Consider the following 19,971-nt stretch of genomic DNA (forward strand, 5'->3'; position numbering starts at 1 on the left):
CTTTAGCGGAAGAATTGAAATTACCCCGCACCCCTACACACGAATTTGGAGTTCAGATGGGAAATGGTGAGGAGGTGAGAACTTCCGGAGTCTGCCGTCAGGTTTGCCTCAACTTACCCGAATTGGATGTCATTGCTGATTTCTTTCCTTTAAAGTTGGGCTCTACGGATGTCATTCTTGGTTTTCCTTGGTTAGCATTCCTCGGGGACTCGGTGATGAATTGGGGCAACATGTCTATGAAGCTCAATTTGGGAGGTGTCCGGGTGAAATTACAAGGTGATCCTTCTCTTTGTTCTTCTCAGGTTTCTTTGCATGCTATGATACGTAACTTACAACATGAGGGACATAACAGGGGTTTTCCACCTGGATATGATTTTGATGTTTATATCCACTATGGGGATGATGCTTACATTTGTGGAGAAGAGATGGCATTGTTGGAAAGCCTTGAAGGAAAACAAGGAAAACCAAGGTTGAAGCCTCCTTTTCCAGCTAAGGCAGGGCTGTATGGAGGTCCAACAACTGTTACAAATGTTGAAACTGTGGCTGTTTCCCCCACCATGTTAAGGTGTGGTCCTGAATGGTTTTCTAGTTTTGGCAGGAAGAACAGTTCTGAGACAAAGCTATTCTGTGTCTCAGGCCAAGTAAATAACTCTTGTACAAATGAAGAGGAGACGAGTATTCCATTGAAGGAGCTGATAGAGAGGCACTGTGGAGGAGTTAGAGGTGGATGGGATAATTTGCTTGCAGTGATACCAGGGGGTTCTGTTCCACTGATTCCAAAGCACATATGCGATGATGTGTTGATGGATTTTGATGCACTCCAGGCTGTCCAAACGGGTTTAGGGACAGCTGCTGTAATTGTGATGGATGAGTCAGCTGATATTGTGGATGCGATTGCTAGGCTCTCTTACTTCTACAAGCCTGAAAGTTGGGGGCAGTACACACCATGTAGGGAGGGGACAGGATGGCTGTGGAGGATCATGGAGAGGGCTGAAGGTTGGAAACACGAAACTGGAGGAAATAGACATGCTTCAAGAGGTGACAAAGCAGACACACCATCTGTGCATTGGGCGATGCTGTTGCTTGGCCTGTGCAGGGACGTATCAGTATGCGGTGTGCGTCCATCCACTATGCCTGGAGCTACTGGTTTGGGAGTTCTTATTCATTGGCTGGCCCTGCCTGATTTTGAAGATTCTTGGGAGCCTTTTGACTTCGAGACCAGTTTCCTCATTTTAACCTTGAGGACAAGGTTAGACTTTGGGCGGCGGGTAATGATAGGCCCCAATTAATGCCAGGAAGAGGAAAGGTCAACAATCAGCTAAGGGGGGGAAATAATTGAACAATTAATCACATGAGGGCAATTATAGCTGGAGGGAATAAGGAGAGTCTTGGGGCATTTATAGCTATGTCAGTTATGAATAAGAAGAGTTTTTGGGCATTTATAACTAGGCCAGCTGGGAATTTATAGAGGGAGTCAGTTATGCTATCAGTAGAGTATAAGAAGGGGCTTTGGGGGATGGGGGTGGTATGTTTTCTTTGAGTAAAGAATATTGTGAGTGTTTGGGAGAGCCGGCGGTCTCTCGAAGAACCGACCAACTGTTAATGTTTTCTTCTGAATGAATACTAGTTTCTTTTGTTGATGTTCGAGTGTGTGAATGCTGCTGTAAGTCTGTGAACTGCGTGTCAAATTTCTGGGTCATATCATTATCCTTCAAATCCAAGATTTCTTTAGCCTCTTCCAGCACCTGTACCGGTCTTTCATCCTTCCTTTTTCAATGAGAAGCAGGAAACCTTGTAATCTGTATGCAAGCACCTGCCAATGAACGTCTTCCTTCCCCTTTGGTAAGCAAATCAGCTGTTTCCTTCCTCTTCTGAAAGATTCTGTCACCTGTAAGAACCAACCGCTTCTATTCCATTTCAATATAACATCAAATATCTTCCTTGCTAGCACCAATTGACTTTTCCGGCCAATCCATCTAACAGAGTAAATTACTCCCTCAATGAAGCCCTTCAGCCAAAGAACTGCATTTCCATCAAAAAATGCCATGGCTTTTTTCTCCTCTCTTACCTTCAGAGACCACTGATCAGCATTCCTCCATTTTTTGAAGAGGAACTTCTTAGCTTCAACCTCGACTGTTTGTCTCCAGACCCTGACCAACCTGAAGCCTTTGTCGCCCTCCATCCCCCTGACCATTCAAACTTACACCAAATTTCTTTTAGGCTCAGTTTGGAAGGAGTATAAATGCAAATATGTAAAGTGCAAAATCTTGTATTTTGTATTATTTTGTATGTATTTGCACTGTACATATTTGTATTTGTACTCATAGTTTTCAAGGCGTCTAAGTGATTCTAGGCGACATTGGGGTGCCTAGTCGCCTAGTCGCCTAGGCGATGAAAGTTTTATAATATAAAAAACTTGGCTAGTTTCCTAGTTTTATATACCATTCAGCATGTATGTTAATTGAAAAAATAGCAATTCTCTTTATTAAGAACATTAAATTTCCTCTAAAAATGTGGCAAATCATCACATCTTAAAGATACAAATCTTTTACATGTATTAATTTCATTATTTTCAAAAATAATACTACTATAATAAGTATTTAATAGAGCAAATTCATATTAATTAGCAGCTAAAGAAGGTTATTAACTTTATATGATAAATATTCAAGATAGAAAGTAAAAATAGAAAAAAAAAGCAAGATGGAGTTTCTGTTTTATTTAATTAGAGAGAGAGAGAGAGAATAGAAAAAAAAAACTTTATTATTTTATTCTTTCTTTTCTTTCTTTCCTTCTTCTTTCTTTCTTTCTTTCTTTTTCTCTCCTCAAAACCCTTTGATCTTTTAAATTTCAAAGATACCTTGCAAATTCCAGAACCCAGAAAGGTACCAGCATCCTGAAATCCTTTGGCAATGTTGCCTGTTTGTTCCCTCCTATACATTCATCCCATAATTGATAATTCCCCACTACTACTTGTAATTTCCATCCACACTACTAAGAGTTCGTTTTCTTCCCCTCTTCATAAGCTTCTAAATTTCTTCCTTGCAATGTAAATCTATTTGCCTAGGAGAGTTTCTTTTTTCCATAATTCTTATAGGCTGCGTTCCAACTCTTCCCTATTCTTTCAGCGTACATACTGCTTTCCACTCTACCAAGCAAATCCTTTTCTCTTCCTCTTTTCAACTCTACAGGAAGTCACTGTCCAAGTATATACTTCAGTCTGTCTGCCCCAGATGGAAATCAATAGTCAAGTTGTTATCTTGAGTATTTGCTTCTAATTTTTAATTCCTAGTTGCACTTAGAGCATTGATTGGTGTTTTTCTTTTTTTTTATTATTTTTTGCATGCAAAATAGTGACTTTAATATAGTTTTTTTTTTTTAATTTTAATATAGTTTTTTTCCTTTTTTCCCTTTCACTGTATTTTGTTCCTGGTTTGCTTTATTGTTCACTTCTGATTTTCCTAATTTTTAGTATTCTACTATTGTTGCACATAGAATTTCACACTTTGTTTTACCTTTGTTCAAGCAAACTGGATCTTTCTCTAAGAAGGATTTGTGCCTTGATAACCGATTTCAATCATGTTTCCTGATCATGTCTCAGTCTGTAGTCCTCAAACATGCCTTGCAAATTCCTAGCTACTATTTGGGTTTCCTATATAAATTTTATGGGTTCAAAAACATGAATGGTTAAGTGGAGGCATACCAAATTTTAATGAATGGATTTTCCCTTTGTTTTTACTAGGGATCCAACTTCAATCAGATTGGGTTGGGAATTTATTAAGTTTTCTATTGGCCTGAACCCTAATCTGAGCCTGATGCAGTTGAAATTCAAGTTAAGCAACCTGACTTGCAGCCTTACTTTTTACTACATAGTCAAGCTTAAAAGTGATTTGGTAAAAATTTCACATACAAAAGATGCAAAAGAGTTAACTGGTAAAGAGTTCTACACCCTCCCACCCACACCCTACACACAAAAACCCCACTCAGGAACAGAAGTCACTATACCGCAACAGCCTTTAATTCCTCATTACAAGTTTCCTGATGTTGTATTTCAGGTTTCATGTCTATGTAACTGTTAGATTAAGCTACACTATTCTGATGTGCCATGTGATAGCATGGCTTAGATGACATGCACAAAAAACTTGCGGTTAAGAATGGGTGTGGCTTATGTTTTAGAATTGCATCCTTGAATTGTTTTGCAGCAAAGTTCATGTGTGAGTGCTCGTCCTAGCAGCAGTTATGACCTTAGGTGGTTCCTCCATTTTACACTTAATACACATGCTATTTCTTTTCAGGTTTCTACTTTCTATGCTATGCAAGATATTTTATTCCAGAGCCTTGGTTACCAACTCCTCCCAATGGCCCATTTGTCCATCCCTAAGAGAAGCTCGATGCATGCATTTCATTTTATTTTGATCTTAAGGCTCACTTTGGAAGGAGTACAAATACAAATATTTAGAGTGCAAAACCTTGTATTTTGTATGTATTTGTACTAAGGAGTACAAATACAAATATGTAGAGTGCAAAACCCTATATTTTGTACTATTTTGTATGCATTTGCACTCTACATATTTGTATTTGTACTCCTTCCAAACCGAGCGTAAGTTTCTAGTTATTGTGTACTTGTTAGCTCTTAACAGTTTCTCTTTTCTCGTATGGCAGATTGGATTTCACTCCAAGAGAAATCTACCGCCTAGGGGATCCCTTTGGCAGCAGCAGATCCTGCAGTAGCCACCCTTCTAAAATTATTAGTTGAAACTAGGCAAGGCTGGTTCCAGGCCAACTTCCTATTCTTAGAGTGTTTTTTTTTTTTTCTTTTGGTACTTAACACGGTAACTTTTCAACGTAGGTTGTAATAGGCTAGCGGGATTTGAATCTGTGTCTCTGCTGGGACTTCCCAGCTAACATATCAACCGAGACACCACTCTTTGAAAGTGGTTGGGTTGATGCCTTATGGTCAATGTGTTTAAAATTAAAAAAAAAACAAAAAAAAATAAAAAAAACAAAAAAACAAAAGAAAATAAGGATACATTCTCCAAGGCAAATGAATCTTTTTTTTTTTACTTTAATTTAATATTTAAGGCCCATCGTTGTTATATAGTTCTCGTTTTGTTTTTTGATTAAATTGGTCGCGTTCAAATTGCCCCAAGTTTATGGTTCACCTGATCAAGTAGTTGTGTGAACTACTAAAGAGAAACAATCCTGCAAATGGAGAAGAGAAAATATAAAGATTATTGAGCTTATGCAATGGCAAGCCTAATAAATAGACGGGTCTGGACTATGGAAGTATAGACCTTGTATGACTCGAGGTTGACGAATCTAAATGGTATCTCTTGTTGACTTAGAAATCAAATCTCAATTTTGAACCACTCCGTCCCAAAGTGTGAATTTATAGGCCACTTGCTCCCGATATGATAATGATGAGGTACAGTCCAATTCCTTTGTTTTGAACAAAATGGATAATTCAATAGATGCTTAATTTTTTACATGGTCAAAACCCCTTGGGGACCTGCTGCCTCGTCGTACTGCTTGCTTGCATCCTGCAGTTTACAAGGTTAATCAATCGAGTCCGGAATGGCAACTGGGCGGGCTTGAAGAGGGTTTTATAAATTCTACTCTTTTTATCTCTCAATCCATACTCTTCTCAAAACCTGCAGTAGGTTGGATTTTTAGAATCCAAACCCTTTCTTCCTACATATGAAAATGCAAAACCCACCCCACCTTCAGCAAACACATTACGTAAGATTCAAAATATTATTAAATTCAATATATTGTAAGCTCACATGGCTTATATTAGGAAAGGTTACATTTAGCCAAATACTGTATTCTATCTATACCCGTAAGGTTGTAGTAGTCTCAAACCCATCTCATCCTAAGTGTTTTTCCAAAAAAAAATGATAAAATGATAAAAGGCTCCATGCATTAGGAATATCTCACCACGAATAAAATCATACAAGTATGAGATCAGATTTTGTTCTCACAAAACTGGCCCACCTTACAAAATTTGCAGCCATGCATGGGAAACATCGTCATACCAGATGTTTCCAATGCATGCTAAAAAAGTTACAAGGATGGTGTGAGAACCAAATTTGTGAAGAAAAAAAATTATGATTCTTGTAGAACCAAGTTTGGAAATGTTTCCAATTCACAGCTGAAAGGCTGTATTGATGGTGGGGTTGGATTTGAGGATAAATTCCAAATTCCATTGGGGCGGGTATAGGCCAGGTAAGGTCAAAAGTGTCACCCATAACATAGTGCCTTGAGGTTGACAGGACCAACCAGTGGAGGCAGTACTTTTCTAGGAAATTTCTCCCATTCACATTCTTGTTTTCTTGACGAGCCAAATGTATAGAACGTCCATGGACAATCAAGTCCCAGCAAGTATAATTTTAGATTTAGATATAAATTGTTGCTTCCCTAATTTCAATTAGGACCTTGTCAAATGAAAATCCATCGCTACAACACTACTCGATTAGATAAGAGGAAGATTCTTTTCTTTCAAATATGTAACCACAAAATAAGGCTACGAAGCATTCGAGAATTTGAGCTGTGGATCCTGCAACAACCGTTGCCGACCAGTCAAATCGTGGCACGAGTTTTTAGTTGACTGGCAAAGACTTGGCGCCCATGTTTCGCTCAGTTGCTCCCAAGTTACCATACTAGATTACCAGGTACTAAAGCAGGTCTCAGCCAACCCTGGCTCCAAATTTTGAAGTTCTGAACTAATCGCTCAGGTTTACGATCCCGAGAGCTCCTCCATCAAGCCCTACCAATCATGAAAAACAAAATGAAGATGTTAGAAAATTAAAAAGCAATAACGAGAACCCCATCTGTTCGGTTGAAGGGCTGACAAGTATAACTTGTTGACCCCATTCATATGTTTCGAAAGGGTGCCCCAAACTGCCATAGTTCTAATGAATCAAGGGTTTGAGATCTGATAATCAATTAATCACCTGTGAGATGTACTGTTCTGCATCTGTTCGCTTAAGAAAATGCATTGAGTGGAGAGTGAGATTGAGTGACTGATCACTAACCAGGGCAAATCCAATATCATCAAGGACCCTGACTTGGATGTAAGGATCTTTTGGCGGAACCATATCCTGGTAAATGTATGGGAATACTCTTTAATTAGGAAAAGTTAGCTTCAAGGCCATAGGCACTTGGCAGGATGCCAACAAATGCAAGAGAAAAATCTGAAGAGTGCTGATCACAAATAGATGGAAATCATTTTTTTTTTTTTTGTTTGCTTTTCCCCCTTTTTGTTAAGTGTGGGGATTATTTATCAAAAAAAAAAAAGTGTGGGGGTTTAGGGGTGGAGGATGGGAGGATCGTAAATGCAGCAGCATATTCAATAGAATCAATTCTAAACCAAGCTCGGCCATTCTTTGAAAGTGGTACTTTCTGCCTTTCATCTTTAAAATTTTTTCTTAGTTCTGAACATCCATGCTTGGAAAGTTCATTGATATGAACAAAGATAAGTACAAAGGCAGAAACAAACATGTTCAAGCCTTGCTGTTCAGACGGGACAGTTATGGAATGCTGTCTCAATAGAGATGTAGACGAACTAGCAACCAAGAACAGGTCCAAATGACCCAAAATACCCAGAATGGGTTCACGTCACACCCCAAAAATGCCAAATGGGTACGCATTCATGTATGCCTTTAATATGCTGAGTTCACAACCACTTGAAAAATTATTTCCTTGGTACAGCTCATTCTAAAAAATAATCCAGGAAATTAAGTGCTGCTCTAGGGCAAAAACATATATTCAGAAAGATTGGAATCTGATGCAGAGGACCGCACATACACCGTTAGGTTGTCATAAAGTAACAGAGCCAAAAATCAATCAATATGTCAGGTTAAGATTCAAAATTTAAACTAGAAATCAAGAACTAATGAAAAGAATAATTCGAGAACCTAACATTAGATCACTAGAGTAATATGATTAAAAAATAAAATAAAACAAATTACCAGAACAACTTTCAGTTTCCTTATTGAAATAATTATTAGTTACACCAATCCTTAATGGAGAAAGACTACTAGGAGAAAGTGTGAAAGTCGAGCAATTCAAAAGAATTCTCGATAGACATCACACCCACTGATAGTTAATATATATATATCATGGTCATAACGCAGACTTAGTCTACCTACACTTGGTTAGGAGGTGTAAATCGGGTCGTGCCGCCCGTGGCCCGACACAACCCGGCCCATATATATATATATATATATATATATATATATATATATATATATATATATATATAAAATCATGGTCATAACGCAGACTTAGTCTACCTACACTTGGTTAGGAGGTGTAAATTGGGCTGTGCCGCCCGTGGCCCGACACAACCCGGCCCGAATTTGGGCCAGCACAACTGCACACAGGTTGTGCCAGGCCCAGCATGATAGTCTAGGCCATGCTGGGCCTAGGGTTCTAGGTCCACCAGCCAGCATAGCATGGCCCATGGGCACGTAGCAAGACGCGCTCGGCTCGCCCGATAAATGGGTTTTTTCCAGAAATACCCCCAACAACTATATAGGGGGTATTTATGTATTTTGGGGGATCCCCAAAGGAGGGCATGACACTACACCTAATGTTTCACCTTAAGAAGATTATCAAAGTCAAGAACAATAGGAGAAAATGATGAAAATATTTTTTGCATACTCGATAGTTGTATAGCAATTTTCAAATTATTGTAACTTTTGTTTTAATTTATTTGATATTTTTAATAACATATTTTTTTCATTTTCAATTTGTATCTATATTTTATTTTTTATTTTATTAATTTATTCCATTTTCCAATTTTCATATTTCATTCATCCAACCACTGTATGCTTTGTATCATTCAAATTTAAATGAAATAAAATTCATATTTTTCTTCCAATTTGTTATTCACTTTGAGTCTTTGTCTCTTTGACTTCTTTTGGTTAAGTATGTTTTTCATTTATTTGTTAGATTTCTTATTTTTTTCAAATAGTTCCCAAAGTTAAATATTTTAGTTTTACTTGGCAAAGAAAAAAAAAATAAAAAATGTAAAAAAAAAAAAAACAGTTTGGCCAATTTGGCCCACTCCCAAGGCCTGGCCTAGCTCAGCACACAACCCAAGCCCACCCGGCCCAAGCCCGCAGCATGGCACGGGCCCGCACAGGCGCACGGCCCATTTTACACCTCTACGCTTGGTGGGCTGTGTTGAGTAGCATTATTGTAACTTTACTCAATATGATTTTTGGCAAAAATGATGTTTCTTCCTGGGAGATCACTAAATGCTTAATGTCCTCTTTGAGGGGTGGTCAACCTTGGGTGCCTGACCTTGGCACTCTCAAGACCCAACATCCCTTGCAGTTGCAGGGCAGTCCTAGTTAATGGCTATGTGGTTGCTAGGGTTCCTCATGGGGACAATGCATGGACCAGAAAGCAGAAGTTTTGCATGTAGGACTGTGAGTTTGGCCTAAGCATGCCCCTACACCTTGCCAGCCCCATGTCTAAACTGATCGAGTTACCCTGTTGTCCAAGTGCATGGGTGTGTTCAAAGGCCCAGCAGTTGCCTAGCACATCAACATCAGCATAGCCTCCCTTTGGCACATGAGTGACATCTCCCATGGACCCGAAAGGACACACAAGAGCCTTGGCCATGCGCACACGAGGTTATGATCTAGTGCCACTGACCTTGGTGGAAGGTCTTAAGCCTAACTTTATTTTTTTCTAAAAAAAACTTCAGGGTAAAGGAGAGATTATTAATTAGGGTTCAATGACAAATCAATCATGTATAATAATCAGATGTATTTAACCTAAACGTTTTTTTGTAATCGGTAACAATGAATTGTATTAATTGTGCAAAAGAACAACTTTGCATCCCGAAAGATACAGGGAAGCCGGTACAAACAGCACGGAGCTGATAGACCCATATGTTTCTGATTCAATCAGGTTGGGTTTACACCAATCCCCAGCCAATGGAGTCTCCCAAAAAATGTTGTTCCAATTGATGGCTGTAGTACAGGAAACCCAGGACCATCAGGCATAGGTGGGATTTTAGAAAAGAACATGGGACCATTCTCGCCATGCATTCTGGACTGTTAAGAGTATGGATATCACATAAAAGCTGAGTTGCTAGTGGTACTACATGGCTTGGGAGTGGAAGATCACTAAACTAGAGGAATGTAGTGGTGGAAGGGGACTTAAAGGTGGTAGTGAGCTGGATTAGGTGCAACAAACAAGGACTGTGGCTACACAGAGATATCATGAAGGAAATAAGTTTCTTGGCAAGTGAAATGTGAACCACCTTCTATTAGGCACAAAGATCAGAAAATGGTTGGCTGATCCAATGGAGAAACAAGTGGTAAACAGGGATCATTTCTTCTGAAGTTGAATGTAATGTAATGAGTAAGGATATGCTGGCTACTTGTCATCTGGCAAACTTGATCCCCCCCCCCCCCCCGACAAGAAACAATAAAAGATACTTTAGTGCTGAAAAAGGAACTTGTACCATATACAGAATTTTGGTTAGCAAAATGCAAAGAAAAAAAGCGATAGTGCTGACTACCCCTGTTCATTGAAAAGAAAATGAAGTTACAACCCCACCCTAGCCCATAACTTAATTTTCTTTCATTTCCTGCTTTATGGTTTACTTTCACAAGGATATGTTATTAAGCCAATAACACCTTTTGGAAGCCTTGTTTTTGGGTTCTCCTCTAATATGTAGTTCTGTGCTGGGGGGTCATCCAGGCTATTAGCCTTCTTAGGCCTATTTTAGCTGTAAACATTTAGGTGTTTTGGTTGATGCCCACTGTTAACCAAGTCCTGATCAACTGAACAATCTGGAAATGGAGTTCACCATTTCATATGGCAAGAAACACCATTGATGCTTCAAAAGCCCACAATGCAAAAACAGAAACCCTCAAATGCATGTGCATTAACACAAATAAGACACACAAGATAAATGGATACTACTTAGATAGAGAGGTACCACAGTCAAATCAAGATCTAGCTCAGAAATATATTCCATCAGAGCTGCTGAGTGATTCCTGAAATACTCTTCCTCGGAATATTTGAGTTTTTCCTGAATTTCTTCTGGGAGCACAGGTCCCACCTTCCACCTCAGGCTCTGGATGATTTCTGCACGGTGATATCTATATACATACAAAATCAAAAGTGAAAAGCTAAGCAAAGCATTAATATTAGATATCAAATTATGCAAAACAAACAAAAACAGTTTATATGATAGTATAGCAAATTACACATAGGCCATGAGGCAACGCTTATTGCGCATTAAAGAAAGGTGGTGTATAACAGCACCAAAGTGGTCAGCATTTCTTGTTGTCTGAATGTCCAATCCTTCTTCCTGGATTTTTCTGTTATAACATATCACAGTAACATGCATGAAAGATATTATTAGATGTGCAAAAAATTAAAGGTAGGGATACAGAACAATGCACTCATCCAATAGCTTCTAACAAATTAGTCAAATGACATGCCTTGGAAATCAAAAAAGAAACAACTAGAAGTTCAGAAAGTACACCCGCTTTCCCTTGATTTCAAAGAACTGCAACATTTATGGAGCTCAACCAGTATAGCCTTAGACAGATGTTACAAAGTCCACCACTCCCATATCATTCATAGCCCAAACCAACTTTTAAGCATCAATAATACTATGTCTCAAGTCTCAACTCTCTAAAGCATTCCCATCATCGAAAGGTTGAATGGTTGAATGAAAAAAGCACATTGTAAACATTCCAAGAAAATGAATGCATGAAAAAGATCAAAAGTGTCTAGTCCTAAGCAAGGATATAAAGAACATATAATCCAAAGATGTTTCCAGTTGGTCACAAATAGAATAGCATTTTTTCCTACCCAAATTTTTAGTAGAAACTATTAGCTAAATTTTTGCTAAGGTTACAACTTGCAAATGACAAAAGCCTACCATAGGAATATCATGGAATGACTTCCCATTTTAAGCAAACTAGGAATGAGAAACTTGCAAGGGATTTAGTGTGTAAATGTCCCAAAGAACAAATAGCGGAAAACAACATGCCTCCATGATTGAGAAAACCAAGAACAAAATTCAAGAAAAAAAAACACATCAACAAAGATTGGATGTACCTCATCAATGATTGAAGTGCAAGGTGATGTGTATCACATTCTTTGATCACTTCTTCAAATATATCAGTCTGTATTATCACAAAAAAAAATGCAAAACAATTAACAAAATATTGAGATAGGGAAACTACAAGATGGGATAGCCAAGAGAAGGCCCAAGGGATCCTGTCCCTATCCCTCCTTAGGGCCCATTCATCTTTGGATTTTGAGAGGGGGGAAAGTTGGTCAATGGGATTTTGGTTCACATTGACCAGGATACCCATGTTCTTTTTTAAGATTTATGTCATGGAAAATGTACTTTCCCTGGGTATCACTTACTCAGGTGGGTAAGTAACTTTCCCACCTGGGGGAAAGTTGCCAACACTTGGATGGGACAAATTTGTCCCTTTTCTTATTTATTTGGGTAAGTAACTTTAATATTTATGGCTAAAACAGTCATTTTCTTATTTATTTGGGGAATAAAAGAACATGGGTAAATGCACTTACCCGGATAAATATTTCCCAGGAAACACTTACCCAGTTAAGTGCATTTACCCGCATAAGTAACTTCCCAAAAAGAGAACAGGGCCTTAATATTAAAGACATTCAGGAAAACTAAATAAAAGACTGAAGATTCATAAGTTGAAAAGCACTAAAAAAAGGAAAGAATAACATAACTATCATTCAATATTAGGTATGAATGCTATAACCATGATAACAATTTCTCAGATGGAGAGGAAAAGACAGAGGTGTTTCAAATGAAGTCAAGAGAATCTCTACTACAACCCACACAAAAAGAGAGCTCTTTTATGCCTCATTGTTTTACTCTTACCTATATATTTCTGTTGTTTATATGCAATGTGTTTGATCTATTATATTGCTTTTATTTTTGTTTCATGCTTTTCTGCTTTAGAAATTTTATATATTTAGTCTATTATATTGTTTTTTCATGTATTTTCTATGTCTTGGTATGATCAAGTGGAAGAAAAGGGAGTCTAGAATCTAGACTCAAGAAATGCAAGAAGAATGAATCCCTAACTCCTACCTACCTAGGAAGAAAAGAGAAGTGAAGAGCTATTCAAACCCCCAAAGGCTTGAATCAAGGTCTGACTCCGGTTGTATGAAGTCCAAACTCTGGACATGTTGTATATGATCTTTCCCTGCAAGGAACAAGGTCTTCTTCTGGGTGGATATCAAGGAAATTTTTCAAAAATTTCTAGACAAGTGGTCAACAGGGAAAATCTGTATTGGGGGTAACCAACTAGTATCAACATATACAAAAACATGGGGAACAAACAGCAGTGCTAGCTCTATAGTATACGTGCTTGTACCATACTCAGATTCTTTCTATAATTAATCAAAGTTTCATGGTCACCTATCAATATTTCTTTCACTCTAATTATTTATGTCCAACATCACTACCCAAATAAGAATTAAAGGGAAAAAAGCTTAGAAAAGTCCTTTTGCAAGTTAATGGTAAAAAAGCTTTTTCTTCTTGACATGTCAGAATAATCCCAAAGCCAATCGCCAAGAAAATAGTCAGTATTCTTGCAGGAGATTTTCATTATCCAATAGAACAAAAACTTACTTCTAAAACTTAAAATACACTTCCAATTGCTTTAACACAAAAACTTTAGGGGCCAGTCATGAAATTTTCTTGATATCATACTTAAAGGCAGAAGTAGGTAAAATAACAATTTAGCATTTAGCTAGGTTAAAGGCATAATATTAAACAAGAAAAGTACAGACTTACATTAAAATTCTTGAGTTGCCCAGGTTCACTGGAGGAGAGTTCTTTCAACAGTTGAGATGCCCCCTTTCCATACATCCTTTATTCAAAAGGTTAACCTTCTTACTACAAACAATGAACCAACACAGTAAAAAATGAAAATTAGTTCAGGAAAACAATATTATGATAAATCATAGTTGTAAAAGCCACCAAAGAAAGGCTAAGCAACAAAGAAATGCCTTGCCACCGAGTAAAAACAAGATTAGTTTTAGCTTGTTTCCCTAGCTTTTTTATTAGTCAACCTGCTCCCCTAGTTGAAGTATTAAGCAGCAAAAAAAAGCATAAAAAAGATTTAACATGAAAGAGAATTAATAATGAAATATCCCTCTATCCCATTGAAATCAGGGTTTGCTCTAAACCCATTTCATGGCCCTCTAATTGAAACATAGGTTTTATAATGCCCTTTTACCTTTTTTACACAATATGATATAGTTTAGCTGCACTATAACCAAAATTGGCATGCCTTCCATATAAAAACACCAAGGCAAGGCATAAGCTGGACCCCATAAACAAACATCTTATCGCCTAGCCACCACAACCATGACATAACTATTATCTTGTATAATGTTTACTTAACAATTAATAAATTCTTCTAACTGTCCAATGAGAAATTACATGATCTAGATTTTTTATAACTAAAAAAATATCAAAACCATTGATTTTATCTAGTACATGAGAAATTAAGCACTCAAATGTTTTGGTTCCAATAAACTGTTGAATTTCATAGAATTACATGCCATTAATGATTAATGATAGATTCAGCTTAGATTTTTTTACTGGTAACTGGTTCATTTTATTAACTGTGGCCAGACTGCAGTTATGCTATTGGCTGACATTACATCCAAGCAGAGGAAGATTTCAGTTATGTGGCCAGACTGCAGTTCTTTCAATGCATTCCTATGCTCCAAGTTCCAGGACTGTTCTTCAGCTATCTGATAATTACACAAGAATCCCCTTCCACCACTATAACACTTTAGTTCAAATATTTCCCACCTTTTAACCCTTGGAGTACAGCTAGGAGTTTAGATTTAGTTGTTTCACCTTGGCCAATAGGTCTAGAGTACATAACCAATATAATCTGCCCCCCCCTACCTCAAAGTTCCCCACAATCCCTGCTTAAATTATTAATATAATTTTCCCCACCCCCAAAATAAGTCCTGGCTCCGCCAGCAAAGCTAGGTGTTTGGGAAGACTCCAATAACAGTAGCACAGGCAAGTTGCCAATCCCAGGGGCAAAAAAAAAACAAAGAATAGAAAACAGCAGCAGAAGCATGAGCCACGAACACAACTCAAAGTTTTGGTTGTCCACCTAGCTGGACCACCTACAGAAAAAAACAAGAAAGAAAAATTATAAAAAAAAAAAACGAAAAGAAAAGAAGCAAATCCTTACATGTCAAATACTCAAAAGCTCCAACAAAAACTAGGGTTTCTCTTTCTTCAATTCATTGAAGTTTGATTGGACTACCTATGAAACCACATAGTTCTACACTGTACTATAGGAAAATAAAATGCAGCAGAAGTTAACTGGAATGTCTTCTTTTTTGCACTTTCCAATGGCCATAATAGCATGCAAGGTATTTGTCTCCCTTCTAAGAAAATTGGAATTCCTTCTTTTCACTTTGTAGTTTATATGCTCTTTCACATTCATACTAATGTTTTCTGTTGTATGTTTCCAGACAAGATTTTATCACTATGCCTAATAATCTTTCTGCACCTAAATATCAAATTTCTAATGCTGTGAAAGTAAACTATAGTGATTCTTTATAATCTCATCCTGAGCTCTCAAATGATTGCAATTAGAAGCAGAAACAGAAATTACAATGGACATGCCACTGAAAACACTCATGGTTCCAGTTGAAAATACTTGAGGCACATAAATTAACAATGGATATGACACCGAACAGAGCGGAATAAAGGATCAGGATTTATATAACAATCACATATAGTTGGGACAAGGCTTAATTGAGTTGGGGCCTATAGAAAGGTTGGAGTACATCCTCCCTAGATTTTGTTCATCATCCTTAGATGAACAACGGAGACTATATTTCTTTAAGGAACACTATTTGATTGGAAGATAATATCTCCAAGATTGATGTCAAATAGTAAGACCCTTCAGCTGAAGAGTGTAGCTTCCATGAAATTCTAGTAATGGTTTTTGTGCAAAGAGCTCCTCTCCTGAATCATTGTTTATTCCAATGAAATTTTTCAAAAAGTCTTATTCCACTGATTTTGGACAGCCTCCAATGTCATGTGAGGACGTTGCCCTGACCCATCACAAAACAGATTCTTAAGAAGTTCTTGAAATTAGATGCTTGCTGTTTGGTGTAGGAACACCGGCAATGGCCTGAAAGCTAACTTGGGAGCTTGGTATGATGAATAGCTGCTAAGGGGTCAGAACATCATCAACTGGATATTATGATTCATTCCCCACACCCAGACAGTACAGCCCTTGAAGTTCGGGCCTTTTAGGAGAATAGAGTGAGGTCCCCTCTCAAGACATGAAATCTGCATGAAGTGGATGGTCCATAACTTATTAAATAATGGAAATAGAGCACTAATGCCACATCTAAAAGAGGAACTTGCATGGTTTGCATCAACAAGGACACAATAACAGAATATCTGAAAAAGTAATAAAAACAAGAAACCAAGAAAGCTTTTGCATTTGGTTGCATAGAGAAAAATATAAAAGAGAATTCAAAGGAAGCAATTAGCACCTATAACTCTTTAAAACTAACTAAAAGAAATTTTATTTTATTTTTATCAATAACTAAAGGAAAATTATAAAAAAAAAACACAAAAGAGGAAAATTAGGGGCACAACTCATATTGGCCTAAGTTAACATTTTACACTACTTCAAGTTTGGGCTTTGAGTTGGGTCCATTCAAATTTTGACAAAACCCCAACCCAAGCCCACCCAAGTTGCACCCCTTGGGAAAATTGAGTTGGATTGGACCCTAAAAACAATGCCTTGGTCAGAGAATTTTAATCCAACATAATATTGACAATGAGGGAGGTGTGCCTCTTTCATTAGATAACAAAAAGCTAATAGGATACTATCAGCAAATGGAATATACGACTATACAAAAAAGAAAAGGAAATATAAAATCCAAGAAAAAGCATATACCTAAATTTTTAAACACACACACACACATATAGATGTTCACCTCAATCCATAACCTCATAAAAGAACTACAAGCCATTATTTTATACAAATATGGTCCATGAATCCATGCATACATACAACTTTTTAATGAAAAGAAAAGGAACAATCTAGGACATATATAAACAAAACACCCTTTTTTAAGTAAAATTCAAAGGTTCAAGCCCATGTCTTGCATAACCTAAGATGTAAGATCATGGAATTGCAAAGTGAGGAAACCCATCTAGGTACTTCAAAAACCCAAAGTGAATACTCCAATCCTTTTCCAAATCTAACAAGTTGGAAGTTGGAACAAGTGGTAATCACCATTCACGTTGTGAAATGGTCTGGAAAATCCAGCAGATCTCATCAATCAAAACTGATCCAATGCCCAATCTCCATAACCTGATTTTTATAACCCCAAAAATAAAGGAATTCCAAGAAATAATATCAAATTCTTTCACTGAAATAAATGCATTGAAAGCATAACTAACAAGAGTGAACTTCCCATACATATCAATCAAAGAATTTCCAATCAATGCTTTGAATGAACTCGAACCACCAACCATCTAATAACACACCCATGAATCTGCTTACCATGATGAGCCAGACCAAACAAAGGGCATCACAAGTGAGAATGTAAATGCACCAGGTCCTACACCAACCCTTTGCATTTCCCTGAAAACTTCATACAGAATTATCCAGTCCATTTGCAACATAGCCCGAAATCATTGAGCGGCTAATAACATCTCTCTCAGACGTAATACCAAAGAAACCACATGCCTCCCAAGTCTCAAGATGCCCATATTTAATGAAACCTTCAACATAATATAATTCTTGCTGGGTATTTCATTTCATCAAACACTTGCACAGCATCATTAATAGTGCCTAATTTGAAATAGAGATCCATGTAATGGTTACCCAGAAAAGTATTACTACTTGATCCAATTTTTATCAACTGGGCATGTAGGAATTTAGCATAAACCAAGGATCTCAGTGAGAGACAACAAACAGTCCATGAGATTAGAATAATAAGATATTAGCTTATTTGAAAGAGATAAAGAAAATTTCAGAGAAAATATCGAGGCATGCCAAATTCCTTTCCGGAAGCCTTGAGGCAACTAATCATACAAAAAAAAAATGCATATCTTCTGCATCTTCTTCCATATCTGCAATTTGACGCAATTAATTTACTTTTACTTCATCGACTAGCCTCAAACGGGGTAGCCAGTGCTAAGTTAAGTTTTCTTGTTTTTGTGCTACCAAAAATCATTCAAACGGCTACCTTCTAAGTTTTGCTTGCAATGGTTTCGTCAAAAACACCCTGAAGTCGTAAAAGAAAAAACACTTTTTTTCTTTTTTACTTAAAAGAAATTTGATACTATCAAATATCAAATCAAGCATAACGAACATTAACACACAAACCCGATACCTGCGATTAGCCCTAGCTGTGTGTGCGTGAGAGAGAGATGGATAAGGGAGAGCGAGAGCTAGAGTTCTTACCGGTAGGAGATAATACAAACTCTAACGAATAGCCCTAACAGAGAGAGAAACCACAGTGAAGTACGATTAACCAGAGAGAGAGAAAGAGAATCTAAGACGAGAGATGAAGGAAGAATGAGCTCGGCAGATTGCGGCAAGATTATTTTTCGTGCTGCAAGTTACGTCGAATTTTCTGCCATGAACCTGTTTTTCATTCCAGAAAGAATTAGGCACATGGCAAGAATTTTGTACCGAAACGTTATTATGATATCCATTCTTGGTCGTTTCGTTTCTGAGTAAGAATGAGCCCCTTGTCAGCGAACCAAATATGGCCGAAACTTCTGAACGAGGCACGATGAGAATTGGATAGAAATGCACGAATAGCTCACCTCGAAATATCATTCGAATTGCAGCCAACGTTGATAAATAGCAACAGAAAGGATAGGAACTAAAAAAACAGTTAGCATTTTTGTTAGGGATTGTCAAATATGTTGTAAAAATATAAGAAACAGGTCATACATTATAGCAATCAGCAATGCCTCTGACTTCCGCTGTCCGCCGGCGACATGTGGGTCGGAGACGCGGAGGTAGAGAGGCGCGATGAAGGATAAGAGCTTCCAACTATCGTCTCAAACGGCAGCAATCGCAGAGACTGCATATTGGGGGGGAGAGGGAGAAGATAGATGAGGAGAAGAGCTTTTATTTGTAGACATGAAAGATGGTTGATTTGCTGCTTACCAGAACAACGATCCAAGATTTGGAGAGGTGGGATGTGAACGTCAGCGTTGCAACTTGAGATCTCGCTTGGTGTGGTGTGGATGGCGGGCGGGAATTTTCGGTTTCTTTTTTATTCGTTACGAAATAGGGTATAAGTGTATGACGTATAACTTTCAAACCCACCCGCTTTCTTTTCCCTCGAAAAATTTTAGCCGGTTTCTATTCTGTATACCTCAGCCTCCAGTGAGGTGTTTTCTGGAGGAATACCGGCATCGTTTTCACCTGTAAATCTGTAATACATCAAAATGCTTTTTTATGGTGCTTTTTCTGTTTTGATATAGTGTATGATACATATACTGTACCAGCATAGGTCAGTGATTATCCTATTAGTAACACTCTGTCTAGCCTTATATCTAACGGCCATTATTTGCTTGTCTCGAGATGTACCCAATGGTTTAATAAGCCAAGAGGATCGAAGGAAGAAGGAAATACGGATATTTGAGGAGAGAGCGGCGTCAATGATCGTTGCTGCCAAAGTTGGGGCCGAAGGCAACAAGCGAATTTAGTTGGTGTCCGAGGCCGACGGATCCGACTTATAAGTTGGAGAAGAATATATATCAGAGGTCGTGGGTGTTATTCTAGGTCAAGTTAGCCAAATAACAATGAGGGGTTGGACCAAGGACTTATAGCTTAATGCTTAATAACTATCGATAGATTTCTTGAGATTCTGAATGCAATAAAGTAAGTATAAGCAATATGTCTTTACCTTGAAATG

The 19,971-nt window shown here is 37.7% G+C and overlaps 1 protein-coding gene across 5 annotated transcripts; it reads right to left on the minus strand.

Annotated features, from left to right (window-relative positions):
• Positions 1-6,391: 6,391 nt before the first annotated feature.
• On the minus strand, positions 6,392-19,580 carry PSF1 (partner of SLD five 1). 5 transcript variants are annotated; one of them, XM_088954704.1, is made up of 11 exons: positions 19,218-19,494; positions 18,999-19,131; positions 18,869-18,927; positions 18,501-18,683; positions 17,325-17,402; positions 13,823-13,924; positions 12,094-12,161; positions 11,232-11,345; positions 10,961-11,123; positions 6,951-7,097; positions 6,392-6,763 (listed from the first exon to the last, which is right to left on the minus strand). In XM_088954704.1, the coding sequence occupies exons 6-11, from the start codon at positions 13,895-13,897 to the stop codon at positions 6,734-6,736; spliced, it is 597 nt and encodes a 198-aa protein (XP_088810830.1). In that variant the 5' UTR covers positions 13,898-13,924; positions 17,325-17,402; positions 18,501-18,683; positions 18,869-18,927; positions 18,999-19,131; positions 19,218-19,494; the 3' UTR covers positions 6,392-6,733. The 5 variants fall into 5 exon arrangements, with proteins under 5 accessions (XP_088810830.1, XP_088810828.1, XP_088810829.1 ...); XM_088954702.1 differs by lacking the exon at positions 17,325-17,402; XM_088954703.1 differs by lacking the exon at positions 17,325-17,402 and having other exon boundaries at positions 18,501-18,771.
• Positions 19,581-19,971: the final 391 nt, after the last annotated feature.

This window comes from Nelumbo lutea, chromosome 7, assembly GCF_056320005.1.
Source record: "Nelumbo lutea isolate HS-2025 chromosome 7, American lotus-T2T, whole genome shotgun sequence".
NCBI classification, from domain to species: Eukaryota; Viridiplantae; Streptophyta; class Magnoliopsida; order Proteales; family Nelumbonaceae; genus Nelumbo; species Nelumbo lutea.

What these genes read in the sequence shown, in the direction of transcription:
- PSF1 (XM_088954701.1), bottom strand. Translation starts at nt 13,897, where the DNA reads ATGTATGGAAAGGGGGCATCTCAACTGTTGAAAGAACTCTCCTCCAGT. An exon ending in GGCAACTCAAGAATTTTAAT is followed by an intron (nt 12,162 to 13,822) that starts GTAAGTCTGTAC and finishes GTGATAATACAG; the next exon opens with ACTGATATATTTGAAGAAGT. An exon ending in GCACTTCAATCATTGATGAG is followed by an intron (nt 11,346 to 12,093) that starts GTACATCCAATC and finishes ATGTTATAACAG; the next exon opens with AAAAATCCAGGAAGAAGGAT.